Genomic DNA, 12,593 nt, shown 5'->3' with positions numbered 1-12,593 from the left:
ATTCATCCAGCCCAGCCTTTCGCATGATGAATTCTGCATATAAGTTAAATAACCAGGGAGACAATATACAGCCTTGTCGTACTCCTTTCCCAATTTTGAACCAATCAGTTGTTCCATATCCAGTTCTAACTGTAGCTTCTTGTCCCACATAGAGATTTCTCAGGAGACAGATGAGGTGATCAGGCACTCCCATTTCTTTAAGAACTTGCCATAGTTTGCTGTGGTCGACACAGTCAAAGGCTTTTGCATAGTCAATGAAGCAGAAGTAGATGTCTTTCTGGAACTCTCTAGCTTTCTCCATAATCCAGCGCATGTTTGCAATTTGGTCTCTGGTTCCTCTGTCTCTTCTAAATCCAGCTTGCACTTCTGGGAGTTCTCGGTCCACATACTGCTTGAGCCTTCCTTGTAGAATTTTAAGCATAACCTTGCTAGCGTGTGAAATGAGTGCAATTGTGCGGTAGTTGGAGCATTCTTTAGCACTGCCCTTCTTTGGGATTGGGATGTAGACTGATCTTCTCCAATCCTCTGGCCACTGCTGAGTTTTCCAAACTTGCTGGCATATTGAGTGTAGCACCTTAACAGCATCATCTTTTAAAATTTTAAATAGTTCAGCTGGAATACCATCACTTCCACTGGCCTTGTTATTTGCAGTGCTTTCTAAGGCCCATTTGACTTCACTCTCCAGGATGTCTGGCTCAAGCTCAGCAACCCCACTACCTGGGGTGTACGATACATCCATATCTTTCTGGTATAATTCCTCTGTGTATTCTTGCCACCTCTTCTTGATGTCTTCTGCTTCTGTTAGGTCCTTACCACTTTTGTCCTTTATTATGGCAATCTTTGAACGAAATGTTCCTTTCATATCTCCAATTTTCTTGAACAGATCTCTGGTTCTTCCCATTCTGTTGTTTTGCTCTATTTCTTTGCATTGCTCGTTTAAGTAGGCCTTCTTGTCTCTCCTTGCTATTTTTTGGAAATCTGCATTCAATTTCCTGTATCTTTCACTATCTCCCTCGCATTTTGCTTGCCTTCTCTCCCCCGCTCGTTGGACAGCCACTTTGCTTTCTTGCATTTCCTTTTCATTGGGATGGTTTTCGTTGCTGCCTCCTGTATAATGTTATGAGCCTCCATCCATAGTTCTTCAGGCACTCTGTCCACCAAATCTAAACCCTTGAACCTGTTCCTTGCTTCCACTGTGTATTCATAAGGGATTTGACTTAGATTGTATCTTACCGGCCCAGTGGTTTTTCCTACTTTCTTCAGTTTAAGCTTGAATTTTGCTATAAGAAGCTGATGATCTGAGCCACAGTCAGCTCCAGGTCTTGTTTTTGCTGACTGTATAGAGCTTCTCCATCTTTGGCTGCAGAGTATAATCAATCTGATTTCGATGCTGCCCATCTGGTGATGTCCATGTGTAGAGTCGTCTCTTGTGTTGTTGGAAAAGCGTATTTGTGATGACCAGTTTGTTCTCTTGACAGAACTCTATTAGCTTTTGCCCTGCTTCGTTTTGAATTCCAAGGCCAAACTTGCCAGTTGTTCCTTTTATCTCTTGACTCCCTACTTTAGCATTCCAATCCCCTATAATGAGAAGAACATCCTTCTTAGGTGTCATTTCTATAAGGTGTTCATAGAATTGGTCAATTTCAGTTTCTTCGGCACCAGTGGTTGGTGCATAAACTTGGATTACTGTGATGTTAAAAGGTCTGCCTTGGATTCGTATCGAGATCATTCTATTATTTTTGAGATTGCATCCCAGTACAGCTTTCGCCACTCTTTTGTTGACTATGAGGGCCACTCCATTTCTTTTTCGGGATTCTTGCCCACAGTAGTAGATATGATGGTCATCCAAACTGAATTCACCCATTCCCGTCCATTTTAGTTCACTGTTGCCCAGGATGTCAATATTTATTCTTGCCACCTTATTTTTGACCACATCCAACTTACCCAGGTTCATGAATCTTACATTCCAGGTTCCTATGCAATATTTTTCTTTACAGCATTGGACTTTCCTTTCGCTTCCAGGCATATCCACAACTGAGCGACCTTTCGGCTTTGGCCCAGCCGCTTCATCAGCTCTGAATCTACTTGTACTTGTCCTCCACTCTTCCTCAGTAGCATGTTGAACACCTTCCGACCTGAGGGGCTCATCTTCCAGCGTCATAACTTTTATATGCCTGTTGTCTTTGTCCATGGAGTTTTCTTGGCAGGGATACTGGAGTGGCTTGCCGGTTCCTGCTCTAGGTAACTTCCCTGGTATCTCCAAATAAGCATTCCTCCCCAGAACGCCTGGAGTGTGGGGTAAAGTGCTGTAGTGATAGAGGCAATCAGGTGGAGATACCATGCACAAGTGAGGTCTCCTGCTCATCCAAGCTACCTCCATCTAGCTATGGACCTTCTGATATCTTAATAGCGCAGGCTAAACCTAAATAGTAAATGTGTTGTAGCTAGATAAAAGTTCTTGCAAAACACCCACTTTTCTCATAGACAGCTCTCTAGAACTGTCTCTTAATGTATTAAAGCTAAAATGTCTTGTTGTTCTTCAAAGTAGATCCTGGATTCAAGAGGGTGACGACAATGGCAGCATTAATCAAACCCTCCAGTTCTATGGTTTTAGCTCCATTGTTTTAAATGTTTTTAAATGTTTTACAGCTTAGGCTTATTGCTGCACCATTCTTCCCACCTTATTCAACTTACTTCAAAAGTATTTATTACCTTCAGCAACAGTGAGTAAGTTGCTCAGATCCGCAGAAGACTGAAACTGCATGGGTTCAGAATTCCTAACATTTCCAAGTGGCAAAAATGGATCATAGATATCACTAGAGAGGTCTGCAAGGCTTAAAAGGTAATGACTTTGCTGTGTATATGTGTTTGAGCCATGAACACAACTATGCAGGACCTGGAAAAAGCAAAAAGAAAATGAGAAATAGATTGTAACAGAAAATACTACACTAAACTGTTGTTCAGTAGGTTGCGCGTTGGCCATATCCAAAACTCCTCCAATGGTACCACAAACATTAAAAAAAATAAATGTGACAAATAAATACTTGTTCTTGGGAGCTTCAACTAGAAGTTGAAGTGAAGCAGACAGAAGGTACTGGTCTCTTGGCCCGACAAAGGCATGTCAGGCCCCTAACACTGACATTGAGCCAGGTCAAATGCAAGACATCATGCTGTCTGCTAATCAAGGGGGCCAAGACCATACACTTCCATTCTCTTTGTGCCTGAAGCAGGCTCTAAAGCATGAATAGTCTCAGATAGTTCACTTGATTCCTAGTTCAAATGAAATGACAATTGCATTAGGGATGGCATGCCCAACATTTTGTCCTGAATAATGTCATCACAGCAGGATGCCACTTTTTCAGGATCTAGGTCTATTCTGCTTCAGCCATGTCTGAACCAAGCAATAGTGGAAAACCTCTAGGCATCAGAGGTTGGTCACCAAGCTATCCATGCCCATCTTTTCTGTGTCTGATGTCATATATGACATCAGCCATGGTGCAGTTCAAGCCAAAGCTGCTGCAGAAGACTGCACTCTCAATTCTTCTTTTCCAACCACAAACTGAATTGAATCTGGGGCTCCAAAGAAATAATTGGGAACACTGCTCCCAATTCTTTTTTCGCAGCTGCAGACTGAAGTTACAATCACCAACACCATATTATTTATTTAAAAGCATTTCAGTATCACTTAATACAGGGGTCGGGAAACTATGGCCCCAGGCCGGATCAGGCCCACCTGGGTCCTAAATCCGGCCCATGTTGTGAAGTTGGAACCTGCTGCGAAGCTGAGACTCCCGGCGATGGCGATGGGAGGAAGAGGCCAAGCGGCGGCGGCTCTGCCACTCAAACACCGCACCTGGTTTACCTCAGCGGAGGTTTGATTGGCAGAGACATCCCCACGACATGCTGAGGTAAACCAGGCACGGTGTTTGATAGAGCTGCTGCTGCTTGACCTCTTCTGCTTGCCGCCGCTCAGCCTCTTCCTCCCGTCGCTGCCCTGGTGCTCCTGTGAGCTCGCTCTGCCTACCCACGAGAAGCAGCGGTGGTGGTGGCCCCTGGGAAGGTAAGTGCAATGGCTGGGGCCGAGGGTGGGGAGGAGGACTACTTGCCCCTCTCACCTCTTCCTCTAGCTCCCCCCCCCGGTGCCACTTCTCTGGCCCGCCACAAGGTCTGAGGGACAGTAGACCAGGCCACTGCTAAAAAAATTGCCGACCTCTGACTTACTATTTCAGAAATTTCATAAGTGGTGTATAATCCAAAAAACAAAGAAGACATCATTAAAACAATAACATGGGCCCACGGGTGTCAGGTGAGTGGCTCCACCCACTTATCCTCCAGCTGGATCCAACCCCACCCTTGAGATAAAGGAATCATGTGGACACACTGAATGGCATGGTTCCTACTCATGCCAGTTGATCGACTCATTTTGTTTTCTTGAAAGTTGATTAAATGTTAAAAATGCAGCACAGTGAATAACAAAATAAAATTATATATAATGCTTGGCAATGTTTAATTCCTAACGACCTTTGAAAGCATGTGGAGGCTTGTTTGTCCAGAAAAAAAAATGGAATCGTATAAAATAATGCATCCATTTAAAAACAGAGAATACCAATAGTTTGAGTACATTTATAAATAAGAGGTTGCTTTTCCTAAATAAAGCATTTGAAAACAAATGGTGGCTGGAAAGATCATTCTGCCTGTTCTGTAGAGAGCTCTCTAAAGAGCAGGCAGATGGATTTTTATCTCTGCATCTTAGCACTAAACACCACAATGCTAAGAGTGGAGATAAACCCTCTGCCTGCTCCTTAAAAGGCAGAATTTTCACCCACCCCAGGACTGGAGCATGGTCGGGAGAAATGCTGCCTTTTACTGCTAAAGAGCACATGAAGTCAGGTGATTGGCTGGTGGACACCATTTCTCCCTAATGGACTTAATTAGGTTCATGGTCTGGGGTTCTCTACTGCTACTGTAGGGGTTAATTTCCACTCAAATCCATTGAATCAAGCAATCTGAATAAGACACAAAATAAGTTAACTCCCCCCCCCCCCAGGATTAATGGATTTAATCAAATCTAGCTCAAAAGCAGACAATATCCCACTAATATTATAGTTTACTGCTTAATAATTTTGCCTTTGATTATAACAAACAACACAATTAAGCAATAGGAAGAGAAACATGTACCTACCCTATATATATAATCAAGCAATGGAACTTTAGAAGAATGTTGATCTTCAAGACTTGAAGTAAACACAGGCTCCAGCAGCATTTTCATGGGTAATGTCATACACCAGTCCAACAAACAAAGTAATAACGAAACTATAAACTAAATCAGAAATATGTAGATTACATTAGTTCTACTTAGAAAATATGAAAACCTTGATAAAGTAAGGGAAACCACATATGCAAATGAATGCTGCATGTATGCTTCCTTGAGCTGATTCGTCAGATACTAAAAGTCAGTCTGTTACCATTGGTGTTAATATGCATAAAGATGTATAATGGATTGTATATATTTGTTCCACTATAAGTCTTCACAGAAATATTGACAGAATTTAGCCCGTGTTAATTACTGCGAGTTTTCACCAGATATATGGAGCACTATTTAGGAATATACCTGACTATTCTGGTGCATCAGGTATGTGCTATATGTAATTAATATAAAAATAACAAATCCTCAGCCTGGATTCAGAGGAGCTATTTAGGAAACCTAGGCTTGAGACTGCATGTAATTGGTAGATAAAAGAAAATGTAAATAAGTTTACTACTACAACATTAATATATTTGGCGAATTTAAATTTCTTAAAAATCAGAACAGATGGTTGATCATTCTTCTAATTAATAAAAAGTTTTCCATTTTTAATGCTATTGCCACTTTAAGCCATGCTAAAGTCAAAACGTGCCTGACAACATCAGGATATACTAAGTCAGGGGTCGGCAATTTTTTTTAGCAGCGAGTCAGTCCACTGTCCCTCGGACCTTGTGGCGGGCCAGAGAAGCGGCACCAGGGAGGGGGGAGCTGGAAGAAGAGGCGAGGGGGGCAAGCAGTCCTCCTCCCCACCTCCACCCCCACCCACTGCGCTTACCTTCCCAGGGGCTGCTGCCGCCACCACCACCGCTGCTTCTGCTTCTCGTGGGTAGGCAGAGCGAGCTCATCCGCTCCGCTCTCTGGCCCACAGGAGCACCAGGGTGGCGGCAGGGGCAGGAGGAAGAGGCCGCGCCTGGTTTACCTCAGCGCAGCGACGTCTCTGCCAATGAAACGCTGCTGAGGTGAACCAGGTGCAGTGTTTGAGTGGCAGAGCCGCTGCAGCTCTGTCTCTTCCTCCTGTCACCATCACTGGGAGTCTTGGCTTCACTGTTGGTTCCGGCTTCGCGTCGTGGGCCGGATTTAGGTCCCAGGTGAGCCTGATCCAGCTTGGGGCCATAGTTTGCTGACCCCTGTACTAAGCATATCTGGATTATATGGATAACAGGGGTTTGGGCTCTGGCACTGACAGCCAGGGGTAAGATTTGGGTGAAACTCTGCAAAAAAAACTTGCACAAGTTGTTCTGTTTGATGTTGAAAATATTGATTTCTTAATGCTGGGTTCAAAAAAATAGGCGTTGTTTTATACATAGGGGCGTCTTATACACCCAAAAATAAGGTATTCACTTGTGTATGTATGGACAACGTTGACATGCATAAAGTAATTGAGTTCATACACTCTATAGCTCCAGAAAAGTATTTCAGCTTTGGGGTATAATCTATGTTTATGTAAATGTTTATTCTTGTTGGATTTAGGATGTGCTATCTTTTAGAAAAATAGAATTGTAGGATGGAAGAGACCCCAAGGGTCATCGAGTCCAACCCCCAACAATGCAAGAATTGCAACTAAAGCATCTATGACAAAGGGCCATCCAACCTCCTGAGGGAGACTATTCCACTGTCAAACAACTCTTACTGTCAGAAAATTCTTTGTGATGTTGAGTCAGAATCTCCTTTCTTGTAACTTGAAGCCATTGCTTCAAGTCTTACCCTCCTGAGCAGGAGAAAACAAGCTAGTTCCCTTTTTCATGTGACAGCCCTTGAGATATTTGAAGATGATTATCATATCTCCTTCTCCAGGTTAAACATACTCAGCTCCTTCAACCATTGCTCATAAGGCTTGGTTTCCAGACCCTTGATCATCTTGCTTGGCCTCCTCTGCACACCTTCCAGCATGTCAACATCCTTCTTAAATTGTGGTGCCCAGAATTGACACAATATTCCAGGTGTGGTTTCACCAAGGTAGAATTGAGTGTTTTTTTTTGAGTTATGGACTGGGATGGGTTACTTCCAGGTTTCGGCAGTCATGCATGTGCAGAAGTGCCGAATCGCAACCCATGCATGCACAGACGTGCAGCTGCGGGTTGCGAACGCTGCGGGTTGCGAACATGCATCCTGCACAGATCATGTTTGCAATCCGAGCGTCCACGGTATTGCTAAAAAATGTAAGAATGGCTTGCATTTTTTATAAGAACAGCCATCCATGGTGGATGGCACCAGCCCTTTAAGATGAGTAGTTGAGACTGAGAGGGAGGTAGATATCAGTATCGTCAAACCTCCACTTGGTCTACCCCCTTTAGAAGAGGGAAGTGCACTAGATGCATATGCCGCATAACCAGGTAACCATATTTCTTGCATTTACCAAGTTTCTTGAAACAACAGGATTTGAAATTTATTTATATAGTCAAAAAATCACTATCCTCCAGCCAGCCAAGTTCCAAGACAGACAGGAGACTTCAGTTTTTAGTTTTACTGGTTGTCATTGTTGTGTTGGAGCAGGCTTCCTCAACCTCGGCCCTCCAGATTATTTTGGCCTACAACTCCCATGATCCCTAGCTAGCAGGACCAGTGGTCAGGGATGATGGGAATTGTAGTCTCAAAACATCTGGAGGGCCGAGGTTGAGGAAGCCTGTGTTAGAGTCTTGATTTCAGTGATCTCTTTTGTAGTTTCTATTGGTCCATTCACTAGCCAATGGGGGTTGTATTGCAGCTGATGTACTTCTACAGAAATGGTAACTTTCCTTTCCAGGTTTCCTTCTCCTAGTTCATGCGGCTCCAGTTTCCTCATCTCTGACCAATTTTCTGTTGCGCTTGATGAGAAATAGCATTATTATTTCTGGAAGGTGTCTCAAAGGGGATCAAATCATCCTGGAGCATAGCGTTGGTATTTCTGTCAGGTTTCATTGTGTAGGCCAGGCATGTCCAACTTCAAGTAGGCTGTGATCTACTGTCCAGTATAAAAAACTGGCACTGATCTACCACACTCTTCCATTGTCATTTGGGCAAGGAGTAAGGTGTGGGTGGCCAGGAAAATCCCCTTTCTTTCCTTAGCACAGATTTGTGTTTCGATTCCATTGCCTTCTTCCACGTATTGCTGAAATGGAGGCGACAGCTGATTAAGCCACAGGCCGCTCTGTATGGAGGAGGAAGGAAAGGTGCTCTCCTTTTATCCAGCCTCATTCCAAATGCGGAACATCAGCACCCCCACACCCCACTTTCCTTTGCTCCCAAGGGGGACCACTGTAACCTTTCCCAGCAGCACCCAGCGAGGGTTGCCCAGCCAAGGGCAGCCTCCTTAGCAGAGCAAAGTGGGAGAGGCGCGTGCTCCGGAGCTCATGGGACAACCTCCCTCCTCCAGTCACCTTCAAGCCCCATTCAGCCCTCCAGCGCGTGCTCATGGGACAGTGAAAGCGGAGGCACAATTCTCTCTCTCCTGCAGCTGCCTCCCGATAGCATGTGCTCTGGAGCTCACGGGAAGGCAGAAGTGGAGGCACAACTCTCTCCAGCAGCTGCTTCGAAAGCCCCATTCAGCTCCAGCTGCAAAGGAGGAGCAAAGGCTGCCTGGCCATAGTGCAGTCGACTGAAATCCATCCAGGGATGCCACAGTATCCTTTCTCTTGGATGATCAAGAAGAGCAGGTGACAGCAAAGGCTGCAAGATTTTTAGCTGGGGCAATCAGAGTAAGATCCACTATTTGACTACTGATTCAAAACCCTAAAATGTATTTCATATAATTTACTTTTTATTTCTATTCTTTGTATATTGTATTGTTGTTTTATTGCTATGGCCAATGGCTGACGCAAATATTCATTCATTCATCTAGCGATTGACCTGTTGGACATGCCTGGAATGGTGCCACTGAGTCTGGGACCAACTCAGGATTGCTCCGGTCTATTAGTCTTTCTCTTAATGTGCCCAGTCTTTCTAAAATAGCTTTCACTGCACAGGTCTTACTCTTTAAAGCAGCAGACCACACTTCTTAGTACTCTATTAAGCTCAAACAGAGAAAAGTTCTAGCATATTCTCCTTAAGTCCCCAATCCCACTGGATGTTCCAACTGAACTCCCAGCCTGCACGACCCAGTAGGTCCTAAAGGTTTTTGAAATTGGCCTTCCTAAAGTCCAGAGTGCATGTCCAACTGCACTCAGCTTTCCTTTGCATCTGTATCATGAAACCCAGGAGGACATGATCACTTCCTTCCGAGTGCTTCCATAGAATCATAAGAGTTGGAAGAGACCACAAGGGCCATCGAGTCCAACCCCCTGCCAAGCAGGAAACACCATCAGAGCACTCCTGACATATGGTTGTCAAGCCTCTGCTTAAAGACCTCCAAAGAAGGAGACTCCACCACACTCCTTGGCAGCAAATTCCACTGTCGAACAGCTCTTACTGTCAGGAAGTTCTTCCTAATGTTTAGGTGGAATCTTCTTTCTTGTAGTTTGGAACCATTGCTCCGTGTCCGCTTCTCTGGAGCAGCAGAAAACAACCTTTCTCCCTCCTCTATGTGACATCCTTTTCTATATTTGAACATGGCTATCATATCACCCCTTAACCTCCTCTTCTCCAGGCTAAACATGCCCAGCTCCCTTAGCCGTTCCTCATAAGGCATCGTTTCCAGGCCTTTGACCATTTTGGTTGCCCTCCTCTGGACACGTTCCAGTTTGTCAGTGTCCTTCTTGAACTGTGGTGCCCAGAACTGGACACAGTACTCCAGGTGAGGTCTGACCAGAGCAGAATACAGTGGCACTATTACTTCCCTTGATCTAGATGCTATACTCCTATTGATGCAGCCCAGAATTGCATTGGGTTTTTTAGCTGCCGTGTCACACTGTTGGCTCATGTCAAGTTTGTGGTCCACCAAGACTCCTAGATCCTTTTCACATGTACTGCTCTCAAGCCAGGTGTCACCCATCTTGTATTTGTGCCTCTCATTTTTTTTGCCCAAGTGCAATACTTTACATTTCTCCCTGTTAAAATTCATCTTGTTTGTTTTGGCCCAGTTCTCTAATCTGTCAAGGTCATTTTGAAGTGTGATCCTGTCCTCTGGGGTGTTAGCCACCCCTCCCAGTTTGGTGTCATCTGCAAATTTGATCAGGATGCCCTTGAGTCCATCATCCAAGTCGTTGATAAAGATGTTGAATAAGACCGGGCCCAAGACAGAACCCTGTGGCACCCCACTAGTCACTCTTCTCCAGGATGAAGAGGAACCATTGATGAGCACCCTTTGGGTTCGGTCAGTCAGCCAGTTACAAATCCACTGAGTGGTAGCATAGTCAAGACCGCATTTTACCAGCTTCTTTACAAGAATATCATGGGGCACCTTGTTAAATGCCTTGCTGAAATCAAGGTAGGCTACATCCACTGCATTCCCTTCATCTACCAGGCTTGTAATTCTGTTAAAAAACGAGATCAGGTTAGTCTGACATGACTTATTTTTCAGAAATCCATGCTGACTATTGGTGATCACAGCATTCCTTTCTAGGTGCTCACAGACTGTTTGCTTAATGATCTGCTCCAGAATCTTCCCTGGTATTGATGTCAGACTGACTGGGCGGTAATTATTTGGGTCCTCTCTTTTCTCCTTTTTGAAAATAGGGACAACATTTGCCCTCCTCCAGTCTGCCGGGACTTCGCCTGTTCTCCAGGAATTCTCAAAGATGACTGCGAGTGGTTCTGAAATCACATCTACCAGTTCTTTTAATACTCTTGGATGCAGTTCATCTGGCCCTGGAGACTTGAATACATCTAGACTAGCCAAGTATTCTTGTACTATCTCCTTAGTTATTCTGGGCTGTGTTTCCTCTGCTGAATCATTTGCTCCAAATTCTTCAGGTCAGGCACTGTTTTCTTTATCGGAGAAGACTGAGGCAAAGAAGGCATTGAGGAGTTCAGCCCTTTCTGTGTCCCCTGTTTGCATTTCACCATCTTCTCCTCTGAGTGACCCCACTGTTTCTTTGTTCTTCCTTTTGCTATGAACATACCCATAAAAGCCTTTTTTGTTGCTTTTAACCTCTCTAGCAAGCCTGAGTTCATTCTGTGCTTTAGCTTTTCTGACTTTGTGTCTACACGTGCTGGCTATTTGTTTGAATTCCTCTTTGGTGGTTTCCCCCCTTTTCCATTTTTTGTACACATCCTTTTTTAATCTTAACTCAGTTAAAAGTTCTTTAGATAGCCACCCTGGCTTCTTTAGGCACCTTCCATGTTTCCGTCTCATTGGTATTGCCTGAAGTTGTGCTTTTACTATCTCCCTCTTAACAAACTCCCAGCCATCATGAACTCCCTTTCCTTTTAGTATTACTGTCCATGGGATCTCACCCAGCACTTCCCTAAGTTTTATGAAGCTCCTCCCACAGCTAATCACCTGCCTCAACAGAAACCCTGCCCCCTCTGACCTTTGCACATGGAGAGCAGCTAATCAGCCACAAAGAAACACACACACGAGAAAACCCTTTTTGCTACTTCTTCAGCTGTTGCCCTGCAAGCCCAAAAAGTGTATTTTCATGGTACGCTTACTGATATTAAAGGCTGCGGGTGTACTAGTCAGTAAATAAGTCTACTAGAATATTTTTGAAGAAAAGAGATAGATAAATGATAGACAATTTTTATTATTTATTTATACCAGGGGTTGGCAAACTACGGCCCCTGGGACAGATTAGGCCCACCTGGGTCCTGAATCTGGCCAGTGCTGTGAAGCCAGAACCCGCTGTGAAGCTCCCACCCACCATTGGATCATGGGAACAGTGTTTAAACATTAACTCCACAGTAAAAATCATCATACCAGGACAAACCATTGACAGTTTAGTATTCCATACCTTTTTATCACCTTCCACGGAGGAGTATTCTGCACTAGGCAACAGAAATGCAATTGTGGCCACAAGGATCTGTGTAAATCCAATTTCAGAAGGATAAATTTACAGACATGTTCTATTTCCCAAAGTAATTTTCGAAGGTGTCAAAAGTGTTAGTGAAATTTGAAGTTGACCTAGTTCATAAGAAAATAAACACCTTCTATCTCCCATGTGTCCCATTCATCTTTCCCTCCACTTCTCTAGTACTACAGAAAAGGGGGGTGGGGAGAATAATCTTTCCAAATCTTACCAAATTTTACAACTAGAAACACACAAATTAAGCACACATCATGCAAACCTGCTTACTCTGCTTACAATTTAAATCTAGTTTTAAAAAGTCGTCATGCTTTGGGCCAACAATTCAGCTAATACCATAAAACTAAATTACATCAGTTTTGCCTGTAGATGTATACTAAATATATACTTAGATCTGTACTCTGTTGTCT

The 12,593-nt window shown here is 43.9% G+C and overlaps 1 protein-coding gene across 9 annotated transcripts in view; it reads right to left on the bottom strand.

The window, feature by feature from the left end:
* The window catches only part of RALGAPA2 (Ral GTPase activating protein catalytic subunit alpha 2), a 188,160-nt gene that overhangs the window by 76,308 nt on the left and 99,259 nt on the right, over positions 1-12,593 (bottom strand). For all 9 annotated transcript variants that reach the window (XR_014550911.1, XR_014550912.1, XM_083624413.1 and 6 more), the window contains 3 exons: positions 12,112-12,180; positions 5,183-5,320; positions 2,713-2,896 (listed from right to left, as the gene is read on the bottom strand). Coding sequence is in view for 7 of the 9 variants with exons in the window: in XM_083624413.1 (XP_083480539.1) it covers positions 2,713-2,896; positions 5,183-5,320; positions 12,112-12,180 (391 nt within the window). In the remaining 2 variants the exon portion in view is untranslated. The remainder of the gene's footprint in view (positions 1-2,712; positions 2,897-5,182; positions 5,321-12,111; positions 12,181-12,593) is intronic.

Source organism: Podarcis filfolensis (genome assembly GCF_964270895.1).
Source record: "Podarcis filfolensis genome assembly, chromosome: 7".
NCBI lineage: Eukaryota > Metazoa > Chordata > Lepidosauria > Squamata > Lacertidae > Podarcis > Podarcis filfolensis.
Note: the sequence above shows the minus strand (reverse complement) of the source record. Positions and strands in the feature narration are given on the sequence as shown.